Consider the following 17,680-nt stretch of genomic DNA (forward strand, 5'->3'; position numbering starts at 1 on the left):
AATTTCCGGATTTTTGCCACAAAAAACCGACCAAGAGCGACTGGTAGTACAGGAGAGCATGAATTCGAGGAGGTAGGTCGTTCCCGACCAAAAATTCCAGGACTAGATACTCTATCTCTTTATCTGACATATCAGCAGCAGAGTTGTACATCAGCAAATACGGGCAAATACATCGAGCGTTGTTCTGATGAAAGTCTGTAGTTGGTGACGTTTTTCCAGTTCCATCGCCAATCCGTGGAAGGTAACCCCAAAGCCACTACGGAGTTTGGAAGTCTGTCGGCCTTCATTTGCCGTAAACTTTTGTTTGAGACTGCAGGTAGCGAATGGTACGCGAGCTGCTGGATTACCGTCCGAAGGAACTCGAGGCGTTCCACATACCGTTGAACGTTTTTGAGCAACAACTTAAACCAATACCTCCACCTCAATTTATCTGCAGTTTTTATCTGATTTGGATCAATGTTCAACGATCATTAAAAAAGTAAGTGTAGGGAAAGTTAGTTACAAATCCGATTACATGGCTGCGCGTGGGTAGCAACAATCGCACACTTACCGAACTTAGATTCAATGTAACAGAGGACTCCGATTTCCATTCCGCTTAGTAAGGTATCAGATAGGCTAATTCTGCCACTGTGCGTTACATTATTTCCCTAGCCCGCAAACGCACAGCGCCAAGCACATTTAATGTTGTAATGTTTGCGGAAGCATAAATTAAGGAACCGTGTAATGGTTTGCTTTTCCTTGCGCCTTCATCTTCACGCGTACCAAAGCAGCAGCAAAAATAAAAGGATTTAAGAGGTAATGCAAGCGGTCAAGCAAATTGTCTATTTGTTTGCTAATGAGGAAAGCCAAATAGGGATATCTTTCCTGTCCTGGAATATTGCTTGTTGTTCCTGGCAATCAAGTTTTGTAGCAAGAAAAAAGTCCGCCGGGGCTGAAACAAATACGATGCAAGCAGCAGTGTATGATGATTGAAATCATAAATAACATTTATGATCAACTTCTAACTCGATAAATATGAAGCAGTTATGAGAAAAGCGCAGCATCATTCGCTCGTTTCTCAGAAAGAGCTTAAACTGGGTTGCTAAGATTGAATTAAAAACAAATTTATGCGTGCTTTATTGTTGGCTTATCCAGTAAGAAAACCTATGGAACAGCATCGTACATTCGCTTTGCATCTTTTTTTTATATTTATTTTTGAAAAATGTATATTGAGTGTGTATATTCTCATCTTCGCAGGTACCTGCGCCTGTACGTCTACCTCTGTCAGCATTCGCTCACTTATACATCCCTACGCATAAATGCTTCAGGTTCGGCCACTAGCAAAGAACCATAAATGTCTTCATCTTGCAATTAAAATGAATTATGCACCATTAGTGATATTCAGCTCACTACTTTCGCCTCAACCGTAGCCGAAGCTGGGTTCGGGAACATTATTTTTCACCCAACATAACCCCTTAAGGAGGAATATACTAACCGCCCCAGACTGTCCGAGTACATTCATCCCACGCCAATGAGAACAAATGGGGGATGCATACAAGAAAGTCATTTGTTGGCAAGTTCGAATAACGTTGCCCGTCCCGCGATGTGACGATGATGCGCTGTGTGCAAGTGTGGAAGCAAATAAATTACCGCACATTTTCTTGAGGCTAATGTGTTTGTTTGCTCCCTTGCCGCTTGTGAGTGTGCGTGTGTACCAGCAGAGACAAGCTCTGCTTCCGGTGCATCATAATGAACCGGGAGGGGAAATGAAGGTGGAGCGTTTCGTTTACATTTTTAATTACGGTGAAGAGTAATGGATGATGTGATAACAAACACTCGATGCTGCAATTATCCCACGTAATATCCTTTACTTTGCTCTATATATACACAGAGCAGCAGGAGAAGCTTCCTTTCATCCACCATCAAGGTTTGGCAAGGTGTCGCCGTTTCGAATCGGTCGAACGGGTCGGGATGTAATTTATTCCCTTCGCGATGGCGCTAACCCGGGTGTCCGCGCTGACCGAAAGTGTGCTCGCGTGCAAAACGTGCCCAGAATACTAAAAACGCGCACACAAACGGATCGAACGTTTGTGGCTCGGTAGCTTTCGTGGAGATGTCGGGCAGAAGATCTTGGGTTGGTTTGAAAGTTGTGTCGTGGTTTATGATGCTCTCGGATCAATGAGCGCGGAAAACTGATAAGATCCTTTTGCTATGAAGCATTTCATTGGTTTAAACTGTTTATGGTATTTTTACCACACACAATGTGTTTTTGAGAAGGTTTTTGATGCTATATAATGCATTTAGAATTTTTCTTTTTTGCTTAACGACCTTCTAGGTCACGCCGGCCATCGAATGGCTTGTTAGACTCTCCAATAACACGTAGTTGAATCAGTCCTGCGGTTTTGAACCCCGGTCCTACCGTTTGAAGACCGGCGCCGTTGTTGATGGCCAAGGCGCCAAAGCTAGATTCTATACCCACACTTCTGGCTCTTCCCTGAGGAACGAAAATATGTGGTAAACGGAATCAGCTGTGGATTCTTAGTCAGAATCTACGAAGGCATTGGAAGCGTAATAGGTTTTGCAATTGGTTTCGGAATTGGTTCTGGAATTAGAATTGATTCGGAAAACGGAATCTGAACCAGTTCGGAAAACTTCCAAATGTGCTATCTCTACTTCAGACGTTTCTTTCGCAAGAATTCGCAAGAAAGAACCTAGCAATAGGAATTAAAAATGTATTTTTAAAACAAAGGAAAAGGAAAGGAAAGGAAACAAGGTATTTGGAGAGGAGCGAGAGAAAGATAGAGAGAGAGAGAGAGAGAGAGAGAGAGAGTACGAGAGAAGGGGTATAAAATGCGATAAGCTGGTAATAAAGAGAGACATTCGGCATGCGCTTGCGAAAAAGTGAAGATCGTGTTTATTTATTTATTTATAATTGATTATTACGGTCCAGTGCCGTGTTCAGATCGTGTTTAATCACTTGATAAACTATTCACATTTATTTTTAATATTTTTATTTCTTTAGGGAAATGTATAATCATAGCCTACCGTACCCTTGAAGATCCTTTGACCTTTGCTAATCAATTCCTTTCTTCTTCTTTTCTCGCCCAATTTCTCACCTCACAGGAGAAAAGCCGTACAAGTGTTCCTGGGAGGGTTGCGAGTGGCGTTTCGCCCGAAGCGACGAGCTAACGCGCCACTATCGAAAGCACACCGGCGCAAAACCGTTCAAGTGCCGACACTGCGATCGATGCTTTTCGCGCTCGGATCATCTTGCGTTGCACATGAAACGGCACGCCTAAGCAGCACAGTCTCTCATTGCGCAGAGCACCACGAGCAGAGCTTTACACGTACACCCACACACACACACACAAACACAAACAACTAAAACACACATACACATTGGTCGGTGCGGTTCCACCGGAGGAAGAACGAGGAGAATTTTTAATATCGCGAAAAATGTGACGTCGTGTAGAGAAGGGAAGCAAAACAAAGTAAACAAAAAAATACATAACTGTGAATAGAAAATGTAGGAAAATGAAACTGGGAAAACAAACACACGTAAAAGTAAAACGAAAGCAAAATTTTTGTAGCAGCATCTCATAAAGAGCAAACGAATAAAATGGGTAAGAAGAGAGGACAATTTTCAACGGAAAAGGCTGTAAACACAGCAAAACAGACACTGGAGTCGAGAAGCCAAACATATACCACCACCATTGTGTGTGTGTGTGTGTGGGTGTGTATGTGTGTGTGAAAAGAAAGATAGTGTTTCCCTTTTCCGTCTCCCCATCACCACCCTTTCTGCATCATCAATATAAGCATCATCGTATAGAACAATTCCTCATCTCCCCCTTTTTATTGTTATATAGTAGCTCCAGCACCCCCATAAACATAATCGTATGATCGTCTTGCTAGGCTTTCGTTCATTTTTGTGCATCACTTTGTGACAGGGAGGGAGCTAAATTGAAAGCTCGATTTTTTAGATAACAAACCGATAGGAAAAAACAAAAACAAAAAGCATCCAAAAGCGGAACGAAAAAGAAGAAAAACCACTCACAAGCAAACACATCCGTTCACGGTATACTCAGTGGAAGAATGATATAGAAGACAAACTAACAGAACAAAACAAAAAAAAAGAGAGCGAAAAAACAACAAACCGTGCCAATAGAGCATTTTCTTGTGGTGTGTGTGTGTTTTTAAGAAGCAAAACAACGTCCTACGGTTGTATGCAGTAAACAACCACAGCACAGCAGACTCACATTTACAAAAAAAAAAAAATAGAAAGCAAAGAGATGAAAAACAATGAGACAGATTATTACAAAAATGTACGTTTTTTTTTCATATATGTTGTTAAGTTAATTTAGCTAATTTATAAGTTACCGGATTCGAATGTGTTCAGAAGTATAGATTCGTTTGTTTTGTTTCGTTTTGTCACCATTACCATACGTATTATTAAGTTTTTTTGTTTCTTTATGTTTTTGTTCTATTTTCTTATTAGTTTTCCATTGTTTTAGACCACTTCTGGTGTGAGTTTTAGATTTATATTGTTTTTAATTATTTTGACCATATTTTAAACGTTTTAGCCTTAAGTGAACCGATAGGAAAAGGCACACTTTTTCTGAGTATTTTCTAGTGGAAGTTTCGATTTAATTTGTACATTCTTTTAAGCATGGTTAGCTTTTATTTATTTTGTAGCTTCTCTTCTTGCAATTCTTTTCACTTTACATCTTTTTTTAATTATAAAGTTGGACGTTTTCTTATAGTTTTAAGTTTTTAATCTCCTAAGTGTAAACCGATTGCTTTTTATCTTCCTCTTTCAAACACAAGTGGCCATTAATTGTTTAGACTTTGTTCTTAAGTGCGCTAGGCATAGGATCTACATTCTTCCACGAATACATACACATTGCAAACGATCGTGAAACACATCTAGAGTTAGCGAGCTACAGTTTGAAACGTGTTTAACATTAGCAAAACAAAAAAAAAAAAGGCGCTCAAAACTGTGGAAACGAGCTGTGGAACACATCCATCAAGCAAATGAAAGATTTAAAAACGAGAACAAAACAAACACTGCCAACACAGAAAAAATACCGTACCGCCAAGTGCGTAACTGTGCGTGACTTTTTGAAATTGCAGGGAACCGCGTTAAGGAGAAACGGAGGACACGAACACATTCTCAGTCTGGTAAATATTTCTCTTACCAATTTCCCCCATTTTCGCACACTGAAAACACTCACCCCAAACACTCCCCCTAAGCAAAAAAAAAGCCACCATTTCGTTCAATTGTTGTGTGGTTTTTCACACCTTTTCTTTCAAACCTGTGCGTCCGTGCGTGCGGGTGTGTGTGTATAAGGTTTGTTGTACCCCGAAACGAAACAAAAGACAGCGTATTGAGTAGGTTAATTGTTTTCCATCTACAGCATTGAGTGAGCTTTCCACTGCGATGTATGTGTGTGAAGCGTAGCGTAATGTTTAAAGTAAATTAAATAATTTTACCCAATTTTGCTCTACACATGTACTAAGTCTGGTAGATGTGCTTTTGGCGAAGCTTATGGGTAGATGAAACGCGATCATCACCATCCAACATTATTCCGTGTTTGTAAATGTTATTATATTATAATCAGAAACTTTTCGTTGCAAGGGTGCGCAACATTATAACTATAAATATTGGCTTTTGCTTTGAGTTGGTTGCAAACAAGACGAAAAGAAAAACGAAGGGAGAATAGTGACAAGAAAACAGCACCTTTTTTTTCACTTCGATTGATTGGTGTGTGCGTGTGTGTGATTGTTTGTTGTTCGATTATTAGCGATTATAGGGCGAACAAAAACTCTTCCCGCGAAGAACATCGTATGTGATGTTTTGATTAATGTTGATTAACCTATGCAAAGTATGCATTCATTATCAGGCAACAATTCTTTACCGTAACATGTTATTACTAGATTAATACGTAAAATCAAACATGTTTTGCATCTGAGTGTGATGTATTGCATATTCCTACAGGAAGAACACATTCACCCACGCACATACACACACACACACACACACACACACACACACACACACACACACACACACACACACACACAAAGCTAAAATAAATGCATCATAATAACGTCATCAGTATTTGATTTAGGGCTGATAAGTGAGAGACGGAAGTATTGAAAAAATTAAAGCAAAAACAAGCAACGTTTCCACAAAACGCAAACATGTAAAACAAAAACAAAACTTTTGATACGACTAAACATAATTCGAAATGGCTGTACTAAAAAACAAAAACAAAAACAAATCATAAAACACAAAGTGAGAACAAAGTAAGAGAGAGAGAGAGATAGAAAAAGGAAAGTCACATAATACATTTATCAACACAACAGCTAAACAAATATGCGCATCTTATACCTGTGTCTATCACGAAAAGTAAAATCAAACAACTCAAACAATAAGAAAGCACTCACACACACACACTCTCTCTCTCTCTCTCTCTCTCTCTCTCTCTCTTTCTTGCTCCTTCCTATTCATCTATTCATACACCCATTTTAGAGCAAATTTTTAGAGAATAATTGTGACACAAAAAGCAGGCAAAGTAGGCAGAAGCTACTGCAAAATGCGGCTAAAATTTAGGCAGCGAAAAGCTGTGCAAAAGTAGCCAGAAAACCGAAGCGAGCGAGCAACCAAAACAAGCACAAACACAATTCACAATTCAATCATTCACGTGCACGGGTGCGCCAAAGAAGGGGAAGCGTCAAAACAACAGTGAAAAACATGTGTCAAAAATAGTATTAATCAAAGACTGGATAAATTTTTAACGTGTATTTTAAAAAAAGAAAGCGTACAGCAAACCGGAAGCAAAACAAACAAGCAGAAAAGCACTAACGGGGAACGAGTGTGTAAATAGTGAACAAAGAAAACAGAAATATTAACGAAACGCAAAACAAATGGGAAGTTGACGGGGGGGGGGGGGGGGGGGGAAACACTTGGAAATGACTTTTGGCGATTTCAAAGTGCGAGATAGCCCCCGCGCGCGTCTGTGTGTGTGTAAAAGAACTGGTGGAAAATCTTTCCCTCTAACTCTTTATCTCTTACTCTGTATCGTACCAGTTGTGTACTAAATCTTCAAGTATTATTGTTTCCTTTTTTTATATAATTTTGTGCATTTAAATTCAATACCAAAAAAAAAAAGGAAGATGAAAAGCAAATGCAAAAACCCGACCCACACACGGCATACATGGAAAGGATGGCGAAGATGGCGATATCGGTAGAGTATTATTGAGCGTAGAGCAATAGTAACTAGGGGCAGTAGCTAGACGGCTCGCCCGCCCGCGAAAACAGAGTGTAGAGTTTAGATAAGATTGAATATTATATGTATATATACATATATAAATGGATATATATATATTTTTTAAAACACTTTTTTCCCCATAAACAAACCGTAGTGTGTTGTGTGAAGCAAGCGCTAAAACTAAAACACAATTGGAACGCACTATTTGAAGAAGAAGCCAAACTACTCGCACGAAATGTTGCAGCAGCCGGCCGGGCAGTAGCAGCAGCGGTACGATAAACCTAGGTAAGGGTAAACGGCAAACCATTCGGTGAGTGTTAAAACCATTTCAACTGCACAAACCTCCCCCCCCCCCCCCCCCCTCAGACAACAATAAGCAATAGAGCAGCACAGGACAGGAGGATTTTTTTTGTATTTGTAAAGCAATTTAATCGTTTTTTTTTTTAATAATTTTTACAACCCTTTTTTGGTTAAGGGATGAGAAAGGTTTCTCGGTGTTTCGGATTGTTTGCTTTACTGTGTTTTGTGCCCCAAAGACACAAAAGCTACCCCGACACAGACACGCACAGTACATCGAATCGGTAAAAGTGATTTTTATGACTGAAATTTATTTATGAAACACACACACACACAGGCTCAACATTTGTACCACCAAGCGCACAAGAAAAATGCAAGAAGCTTCTAAAAGCCTCCAGCCAAACATTTGCTACACATATTTTTGTAACAAATGTGCATTGTGTGTGTGTGTGTGGGAGTGTGTGTTTTTTTGTGATGAAAAAGATGTTAGAAAATTCTTGAAATGGCATCAGCACGAAATGAATTTTGTACCACCACAATAGGACAGAAAGACGAGATAGAGAGAAGTAGAGTGTGCGAGAGATAAAATTGAATTAATACAAAATTGCTCAAAAAATCAATATGTTTGGGAAGAAATTACACACACACACACACATTTTCATAAAAGAAAAACCCACTCTTCTGCCCACGAAGCACAGTAAAAGGCGAAGCCTAAAAAGAGAGAGAGAGAGAGAAGAAAATAGGGTGAAAATTTGAACGAAAATTATATTTGTACTAAAGCACAGGTGTAAATGGTAAATCTTTTCCGAAAAAAAAAGAAACTAATACAAACCAAGATGTGCGTGTAAATGAACATTCACCAACGATATGTGAAAAGAAAAAGAAAACACATGAAAGTGAGAGTGAGAAACCAGGAACTGGAAAGCCAGTGGATTCTTTAAGAAAACAGACACAGACGGGGCGAAAAAAAGCAAGCAAACAAGAAAGAGCAACAACCAAACCAAAAAAAAAAAAAAAGCGGGAAAGGTTTAAAAAAAAAATTATACAAAACATAATTATGAAAGTGTTAAGCATAGTTTGCGATTGTTCGAAAAATTTGAAAGCATTTGTTTGAAAATTAAACCGTACTCTAGAAAAGAGAAACATTCGAGCAAGAAAGCAACACGCATTCATATCAGTTTAACGTGTGGAAAACTATACCAAACTGTTTTAATTGTGTTTGTGGGATTCGTTACGTTTGTTGCGTAGATAGTGAAGTTAGGGAGGGGGGGAAATGTGGGAAGAAACTTTTTTTTTATATATTTATTTTCCGTTTTGCACGCTTTCTCTCGTTTTATCTGTTCTCGATAAATCTACCCGTTAGCGAAACTGTTCTTATGATTATTTAATTTAAAATATTAAAATCAAAATTTAGTATTACATTTTGTTGTGCAATGTAGATAATTTGTTTAGTGTAGTGTGAGTGTATTTTTTTACAAATATTTATAGACGAAAAATCATTCCTCTTTCTGTCTCTCCCCCGGCTCTTTTTCTCTAAATAAGCACTGTTTCATTTTTTTGAAATCTATATTGACGCAAAATTATCGTTCTTTTGAAGCATATAAATTAGCAGACGAAAAGAAAATTATATCATAAGCATTAAAAATTTTTTATTACAACAAAAAATTATCGAAAAACGAAAACGTTAAGCATTATTCGATATAATCGAATCGAACCCCGATTGCCATACACACAAGAAAACACACACTATTACTACCCCTTGGTGCCCCATAAATTATTTGTCTCCAATTTAAAAACAAAAACGGTGCGTTAAAGGATGTAAATTACAAGCATTGTTAATGTGTCGCTTGTTACAAACAAAAACACCCCGCAAAACCTAGAGCCTTGTGTTCCGTTTGCTTTGCACCAAATTTTGTTGTATCGTTGTTGAAAAAGTTATTTTTTGCTAGCGCTTCCCAGCTTGGTGCACTAATATTGCTAAATTGGAGATTTGTGTCCTCGCGTTGGCAAAGCGTATTTATAAAAGGGTAAGACAATTATTTAACAAAAAAACACATACACACGCACGATGTGGAAAGACTAGACGATGCGGAGCATGTAAATAGTAACTAAAAATGGAGCGCAAAATAGCGTACGAGAAGAAAATTTGTTTATAATGAGTAAAAGTAAAGTAAGGAAGCAGTAAAGAAGAATGGAAAACAAACACATTGAAGGAGAAAAAAAAACGCATACACACACACACACAACCACTAAACGATTACGACGGTGTAGCTAAAGCAAATAAGTAACCGTAAGTAAATAAGTGATATTTTGAAGTAGTTTGCAAAATCTGATATAAAAACAAAAGTAAACAAACAAAAAAAAAAGAACAACACACACAGACGAAAAAAAAACACGATGATAGGTAAATGAGCTAGAAGAGAAGCAAAGCGCTAAAGTGTGTGGTATAAGATTAAAAAAAAAACACTTGTAAAAGATGTAAAAGATGATAAACGTAAGAAACATTCCCCACCCCTGGCCGTATTTGTATGTATAATTATTGTAAATGTGCCAGCAATGTGCCGGGTGTGTGTGTGTGTGTGAGAGAGTGCGCGAGAATGTGTGTTTTTACGTGTACGTATGCATGCATGTGTGTGTGTGTGTGTGCTAAGATATACCGTAGGTATGTAGGAAATTAAAGAAAACTCAAACAAACAAAAAATAACACACACACATGCAAAGAAACGGAAGGGAAAAATGAAACGCAAAACTAACAAATCAAACGATTTAGCAAAGTATAGTAAGCTAACTAGAAAAGAAAAGAAAAGAAAAGAAAGGGAAAAAGAAAGTTGGTTGCAAGTAAAGAGTAAAATGGGAAGGAAAAATAAAACGAAAAAACATCTAATTAAAACCCGCACAAACGTACACGAATGATGGTGAAATGAAGAGAGAATAAGCGCGGTAACGTTGTAGCAAGAGTAATGGAAGCTATTTTTTATGAAAGTTTATATATAATTGTAATTTTTGTCTATATAGTTGATTATAGTAGCATATAAAGGAAGGAGAAGCAGCAAGATGCAGCAATGCAGAGAGAAAGAGAGAGTGCAAAAGATAAAACAAACTCATTAATCGCCCTTTCGTTGGCTGATTTTAATACCTAACCGAAAGCAAAGATTATTAAGTCTACCAAACAAAACCAAACACACACACACAAAAAAGCACAAATCAAAACCCGAGCTCAAAAAGGAAAGTAGAAAACGAGAAAAGGGGGAAAAAAATGCAAACATGAAGTAAAAACTGACACAAATTACAGCAAAGGAGAGGAAATGTGGAGAGAAGCAAAATTGTGGAGAGTGTTTAAAACAATTGTTTTGGGCAATTTCTTACTCACGCTGGATTTGATTTCATTTCTTAAAGATGTACAAAAAGGGTGGCATCTATCATACACACACACACACACACCCACAAACAAACGCATAAATTTGCAAAACTACGCCATATTAGGTCTCATGCTTGTTGAAATTTGAGTGTAAAATTAAAGTGTATTAATTAGCCTTAGAAGAAAAAGCGCTTCTGTGGCTAAAAGCGCGCGCATCTAGTACGGATGGTTGTGTAAATGTGTTTGTGGTAAAAGGCGCAAATGATATATCAGACAAGCAAATGGCGCGCTTCGCGGTCTGTTACATTATGTTCAGCATGTTGCCATGATGTTTTTTTTTTTTGTATTCGTTTTGTATTTTTTGCTGTTGAATACTTCAAGCTGCTCTGTTACCATTTAATGGAAAAGAGAACAAAAAGTTGGTAAAAGAGAAAAGGGTAACAAACACACACACGCAGACACAAAGAAACACTCAACTCATGCTCATTAGAAAATATTATTGTATTACAAGAAAAAACACACACAAAACGTAAAAGAAAAAAAGGAAGAGTGGAAAACATCACAAAGAAAACAAGGAAGAGAAAGAAAGGGAAAGAGAGAGAGAGAGAGAGAGAGAGAGAGAGAGAGAAGGTGATAAAAAGCACAACAATGTTTAGTAAATTTAAGGTTGCAAACGTGTTAGTAAATGTTGAATCAATTCCCTTTACCCCTCTTTTGGAAGCTCCCCTTACCCCGTCTTCCCCAACCACACACACATACACACATCCTTCACAACAACAACAAAAAACACACACCATGAAATCATCGCGAACTAATTTCCAAGCGTTGTTGTATTCTAATTCCATTCTCATGTCGTGTTTTGCTACTATCAGGCACACGAATTGCATGCAAGTGTATGTGTGAGTGTGTATGTGTGTGTGTAAGTTGTATGTGTGCTTTCCGTAGCAAAATGTTTTTTTTCTAATTAAATTAATACAAAGTGTTTGTGTTAACTTTAAGTAAAAACTAAACCAGGAAAGGAACACACAAACATAAGCACACGTACAGCGCACACACCCACACACATTGTGCACTTGAAGGCACTCCTTCCAGCCCAGCCTGTTAGTCGGTTTTTTCCTCTCCTTTGGAGTTAAATGTATCCCATTTTTTCATATCACAATTTAGGATTATGTATGATTAAAGAGAATAAACACAAACAAGCAAACGAAAACAAAAAGAAAACACACATACACACACACACACAGACACAGAAAGACACATGAAAAATGGCAAAACTAATGAAACAGTTGTTTAAATTATTCGTATCTTTAAGGGCTTTTAAAAATATAATTAAAACAATTTCATCATCAACAAACACAAAGCAAACAAAAAGAATTCAAAAAAGAAAACCAACACTTTACTGTGTGTTTGTTGAAGCAGAAGAAAGTGGTGATGAAGAAAAAGAGGTGGGAAAAATCAAAACACAACAAAACAAAAAAAAAGTGGCAAAAACAAAGAAAGAGAGAGAGAGCTGTATTTTGTGGAGGATAGGGGAAGGCGAGAGATGGGGGAGGGTGTGCTTTTTTTCGGGGGGGGGGGGGGGGGGAATAATAGAGGAAGCTGCTCATTTGTTTTGACTGTGTGTTTTTCCTTTTCAATGTGTATGATAGTGAAAAATCGAGGGACAAACCAACAGCAGACATGGAAAGTGAGCTAAACATTTTTGCAGGAAAGGACACAAACACACGAAAACACTGAACGATGAAGGTGAAGAAAACTTTTTGATGAACGTTACCTTTTGCGCACATACACACCCAACCAAACACATACAACAGAAGACAACAGAGAAACATCCTTTGGTGTGTGATGTGTCAAATAAGACAGCAAGAACAGTTTGTTAAGTGAGAAGATGGGTATGTGTGTCTGTGTCTGTGACTGTGTGTGTGTTTGTGGGGAAAATCAATGGAAAAATATTACCCCTAAATACGAAGGTTTCCTTCGCAATTTATTTGAATCTTTGTTGAGCGCCAATGTTGTTTCTTTATTATCCTCTTTACATTTGCTTGTTGTAAGCTTTAAAGCTTGTTACATTAAGCACCAACACTAGCAAAGCAGACAGAAATCAGGGGATAACGGGGGAGGGAAAGTATTTGTACAGCTTTAATCGCATTTTTCTCATTGTTGTGGTGGTTTGCTTTTTAAACTATATGCTCGTTTAGCTCTTTTCTCTCTTTCTATTGCAAATAAACACATTTGTAAGATAATTGAATTTAAAAAGAAATTATCTCGAAACGGTATTTAAAAAAAGAGAGAAAGAGAGAGGAAAGAGTGAAAAAATGAAATTGGAAAAGCTCGCACACGCACGCACACATACCCACGCAAGCAAACACACACACACACACACACACACGCACAAACAGTGGTAAAAAATAAATGAAAACAAATACAATTTGTGGATGGTGACAGAAGACGAGCGCATAAAACCAGCATTCAGAACGCACAGTTAGCAAAACTGTTTGTGAAAAGTGCAAACAGACATGCTAAAGAGCAGGAAAAACAAAGTGGAAACTGCAAAAAAAAAAATCAACACAGTAGCAAAAAAAAAACAAAAGAAAAGAAGGAAAAAAAGATGCAACCCTACGTGCAATGGATGAATATAAATAGTGAAAGGAGAAGAAAAAGGAAGAGACGCAACACACAGTAAAATAAAACCCGACCGACACAGGAATAAGAAGGAGAAGAAGAAGAAGAAGACGAAGAAAAACCATTAAAACGATAAAAGCAGAAGCAGATGAAGTAAAAAACGTGTAAAAGTGGAGTAATTGTGAAGAGAGAGAGAGAGAAACAGAGAGGAAAAAACCGGAATTGTAGCTTATAACTCTGCTATGTGCATATTAAGTTTAAGAATGAAAAAGAAAATAAACGTACGTTCCTGTTACAAAAATAAAAAAAACTACTGTTGTGACTTTATTATGTGTTTTCAAAGCTGGATTGAGAAAATTAGTGAAAGAAATGAAGCAAAAGTAAGTATAAAATGTATATTCTTTAAGCATATCAACAAGAAAAATAAATTCTTAATAAAAATAATGATTTTAAGTATATTTGGTATTGTTGGAAAAATTAATTCCTCGATTTTCAAGATCGCACGAAATACGCCGTGAGCAAAAGAGTCCAATTTTTATTTTCGAGTAACAGGAGAGCATGATCAGAAGGAGGTATCACTCATCTACTAGGCATATTAGTACATTAATTAGTAGGCGGAGCTACCGATCGACAGCGGGATCATTTCAGTTTTGAGAAACTGGACCTCGTCGAGAAAAACGGCTTTTGCCAGTACAATCGGCCCGATTTTAATTTTTGGGTAACAGGAGAACATGATCCTCAGGAGGTACAAGTCGAATTAGTACATCAATTAGTAGGCGGAGCTACCGATCGTCAGTGGGGTCATGGGGACATTTTATAGTGGGCGGAGTAGGATCATTGCAGGGTTTCACATGCTGTTTTTAAATTTCAACCGCTCGGTCAAATTTTTTTTATTTTAATACATTTTTATTAATTTTTTTGTTGCAGGAGCTTTTTGTCCTTGCAAAGCAGAACCGAGTAAAATAGTTGCTAGTAGAATATGATCGTTTTTAATTTTCGAGTAACAGGAAGACAGGATCGCCAGAAGGAGATAGTAATCTACAAGCCTAAATTTTACATCAATAAATCTTACCGACACCGACACATTTTTCAGTTCTTAGTAATAGGAGAGCATGATCAACAGGAAGAATCACTCCATCATCTTCCAGCCGAGCCAGAATCGAGAAAAACCCGCTGCTGCTAGTAGAATCGGTCCGATTTTAATTCCCGGCTAACAGGAGAACATGATCACAGGAGGTATCACTCGCAGGATGTACCGGCCTAATTAGTAGGCGGAGCTACCGATCGACAGCGGGGTCATGTTATCAGTAGCACATTTTTAAGTGGGCGGGATTAGTACTGTCGACCTTTGCGTGCAACAAGCATGGTGATCACTTAACTTTTTTATTCTCGCTGCTATCGTGAGGATCAGACAAACACCTGCGTGATCGGTGTATTTTTTTATGCTTGAGTAATAGGGAAGCCATTATGTCAGGCAGATATGAACTGGCCATTATAGAATTTGGCGCAACCCACCTTTTTTCTTTCCCATTTTTTTCCAAAATGATAATAAATTATGAGCAGACTGTAGTATCAAAATAAATACTCAAAAGAACATGTTTACATAGTCACTTTATTCAATATTTTATATGTTAATGAAAAGGACAAGTAAGTACCTAGTGCTTTAAATTGCTATTCCATTGTCCACGTTATCTTTGTTTAATTACAATAAAAATTATTAAGAATTACCTCGTTATTGTTTATTAAAGAACAAAACTTAATAGTATGCTCTGCTACTATTATTTATTCCATTTTAAATAAATAAATCTGGGAATCGCAACGCATTAGAATGACTCTAAAGCACTATTTAATATTTTTAGTTTTATATTTCTCGAAACTACTCTGCAGCTAACAAACTTGAATTTGAACAATATTTTGAATAAATATAACCTACCTTCAGCGACATGTATCTAAAATAAAATTTAATCATGAAACATTGTATGAAAACTATATGATCTAAAAAGCAGAAATCTGCCCAATTAAACAATTGAAGCTGCTTTGATTCCTTTTCTAACACAAATGCATTTAAAAGAAATAATAAAACTACTTCTTTGTGCACCTAACCTAATCAAACGCACGCGCAAATCGTCGATGAATGATTGTTTAATAACGTTTTTTGGGATGTTGCATGATTAATCAAACACATACACACACACACAGACCTCGCGCTTCGGAAAGGGTGATAAGGGCTTTTTACTTCTGTTTGCGTGTGATCTGCCGTTTGGAGGATCTGTCAAAGCTAAAAATGACAAGTGCAGCTTGCAATCACACAACATGAGCTCGCACTGGTGGTACATTTAGTGAGTATTATTGATCGAGAAAAAAAAGCGTTGTTCCAGCTTAAACCATCCCAACCACCCCTCATTCACAGCCTGATAGCGCTAAGCCTGTTGGCCTGGTTGGTCGACAGCCGGCGCGAGGCCAAGTTTAACTGCACGCTCACGGCCAACTACTACGACTGTCTGTTCCGGGATGTGATCATACGCAGCGAGACGGACGCGGACAACATCTTCTTCGGGGTGCAGAACTTTAACGACACAAGCATTGCGTTCCGCGACTCGTCGATGGTGGTGCTGCCGAAGAAGATTTTCGAAACGTTTCCCGCCATACAGTACCTGTCGAGTGATGCCTGCCACATACAGAAGTTGCTCGGGGGTACGTTCGCGAATGCGCAACGTCTGCAGGAGCTGCATCTGTACGATAATCGGCTAACGAGGCTGAACAACTTTGTCTTCAATGGTGCGTTACAGCTGGAGATACTGTCCCTGTACAACAACACGATCAAGCAGCTTGAAGAGCACGCGTTCGATGGACTCGGTCATCTGCGGCTGCTCTACATGGACGAGAATCAGCTGGAAAAGCTCCCCGAAGGTATCTTTTCCGGGCTGGAAGAGCTGCAAATACTCGAACTGCAGCACAATCGCATCAAAGAGATCAACGACGATCAGTTCGTGCTGTGTCCGATGTTGCGCGAGTTGAACCTTAGCGCGAACATGATCAACACCTTCAACATGTCCCAGCTGCAGTCACTCAACAAGCTCGAAACGCTCGATATCGCACGCAACTATCTGGACGAGGTGTTTGTCACCAAGTACCTGCGCACGCTAAATGCGCAGGAGAATCAGATCAGCCGCATCCTGATGGATCAAGGTGACTTCTTTCAGCTGACGCACCTCAACCTATCCCGCAACAACATTGCCAACATAAACAACATCTTCAAGTTTCGCAACCTGATCGAGCTGGATGTATCGTACAACGAGCTGGTAACGCTCGATTTTGTCATCTTCGCGTTCATGAAGAATCTGAAGGATATTAAGCTAAACAACAACCGGCTCTGGATACTGGACAACGGTATACCTTCGCCGGCCAAGTCACTGCGCAGCCTGAACCTGGCGCACAACAAATTTCTCTACCTAGATCTGGCCGTGCTCGACACGTTCCCGGCACTGGAGTACATCTATCTGCACGGTAATGATCTGATCGATATGCAGATGGAGGATATTGATCAAAACTTCCCCTACCTGACGCTCGTGTCCTGCGACAACAACGATTGGGACTGCATCAACCTGATGCACATCGTGACGCAGCTCGAGCGGGCGTACGTGAAGTGGTCGAACGGCAACCGCAACTGTACCCGGCCAGAGCAGCATCGGTACATCTGCTGCACGTCGGCGGAGCACCACCTGCGGGAGAAGATTGTACGGTTGACGCGCGAAATCTATAAATCGCGCAAGATGATCAAGCAGCTGATAATGGAGAATGCGGAACTGCGCAGCGAGGTCGAGATGCAGTATCTGCCGAGTGATGGAGGCGCATGAGTAAGGAAGAGAAGAAGAGAATATAAAGGGAAACATTAAAGGTTCGTTCTAGGGTTTTTTGGAGGCGATTGGTTCAAAAATTCGTGAATGAAAAGGAACCAGTTCTTGAACAAATATCAGCACTCAGCAGTTGCTGTAGAGTGCCTGAGGTACATTATTAGACACGCATATGAATATTAGTTCGGATTCTAAATAGCCTCTACTTCCTAATTTAGACACTAATGTAAAAAGTTTGAAAAAACTTGAGCCAATAAACGAATAGCTAAAATGGGTCCGTGGGCCCCGTGTGGTTTAGT

General features: G+C 38.8%; 3 protein-coding genes across 7 annotated transcripts in view; all 3 read left to right on the forward strand.

Annotated features, from left to right (window-relative positions):
• The window catches only part of LOC126563640 (Krueppel-like factor 6), a 269,712-nt gene extending 266,392 nt beyond the window's left edge, over nt 1-3,320 (forward strand). Inside the window, exon 4 of the mRNA XM_050220285.1 lies at nt 3,103-3,320. Coding sequence (XP_050076242.1) covers nt 3,103-3,278 — 176 coding nt within the window. The 3' untranslated portion in view covers nt 3,279-3,320. The remainder of the gene's footprint in view (nt 1-3,102) is intronic.
• Nucleotides 1-11,787, forward strand: part of LOC126561936 (serine protease 53-like) — a 291,346-nt gene extending 279,559 nt beyond the window's left edge. The window contains exon 5 of the mRNA XM_050218317.1: nt 11,778-11,787. The gene's annotated coding sequence lies outside the window, so the exon portion shown is untranslated. The remainder of the gene's footprint in view (nt 1-11,777) is intronic.
• Nucleotides 11,788-15,764: 3,977 nt separating this feature from the next.
• LOC126562130 (leucine-rich repeat-containing protein 15-like) overlaps nt 15,765-17,680 on the forward strand; it is a 487,244-nt gene continuing 485,328 nt past the window's right edge. For all 5 annotated transcript variants that reach the window (XM_050218558.1, XM_050218556.1, XM_050218559.1 and 2 more), the window contains exons 1-2: nt 15,765-15,866; nt 15,938-17,384. In XM_050218558.1, coding sequence (XP_050074515.1) covers nt 15,841-15,866; nt 15,938-17,384 — 1,473 coding nt within the window. In that variant the 5' untranslated portion in view covers nt 15,765-15,840. The remainder of the gene's footprint in view (nt 15,867-15,937; nt 17,385-17,680) is intronic.

This window comes from Anopheles maculipalpis, chromosome 3RL (genome assembly GCF_943734695.1).
Source record: "Anopheles maculipalpis chromosome 3RL, idAnoMacuDA_375_x, whole genome shotgun sequence".
Lineage (NCBI taxonomy): Eukaryota > Metazoa > Arthropoda > Insecta > Diptera > Culicidae > Anopheles > Anopheles maculipalpis.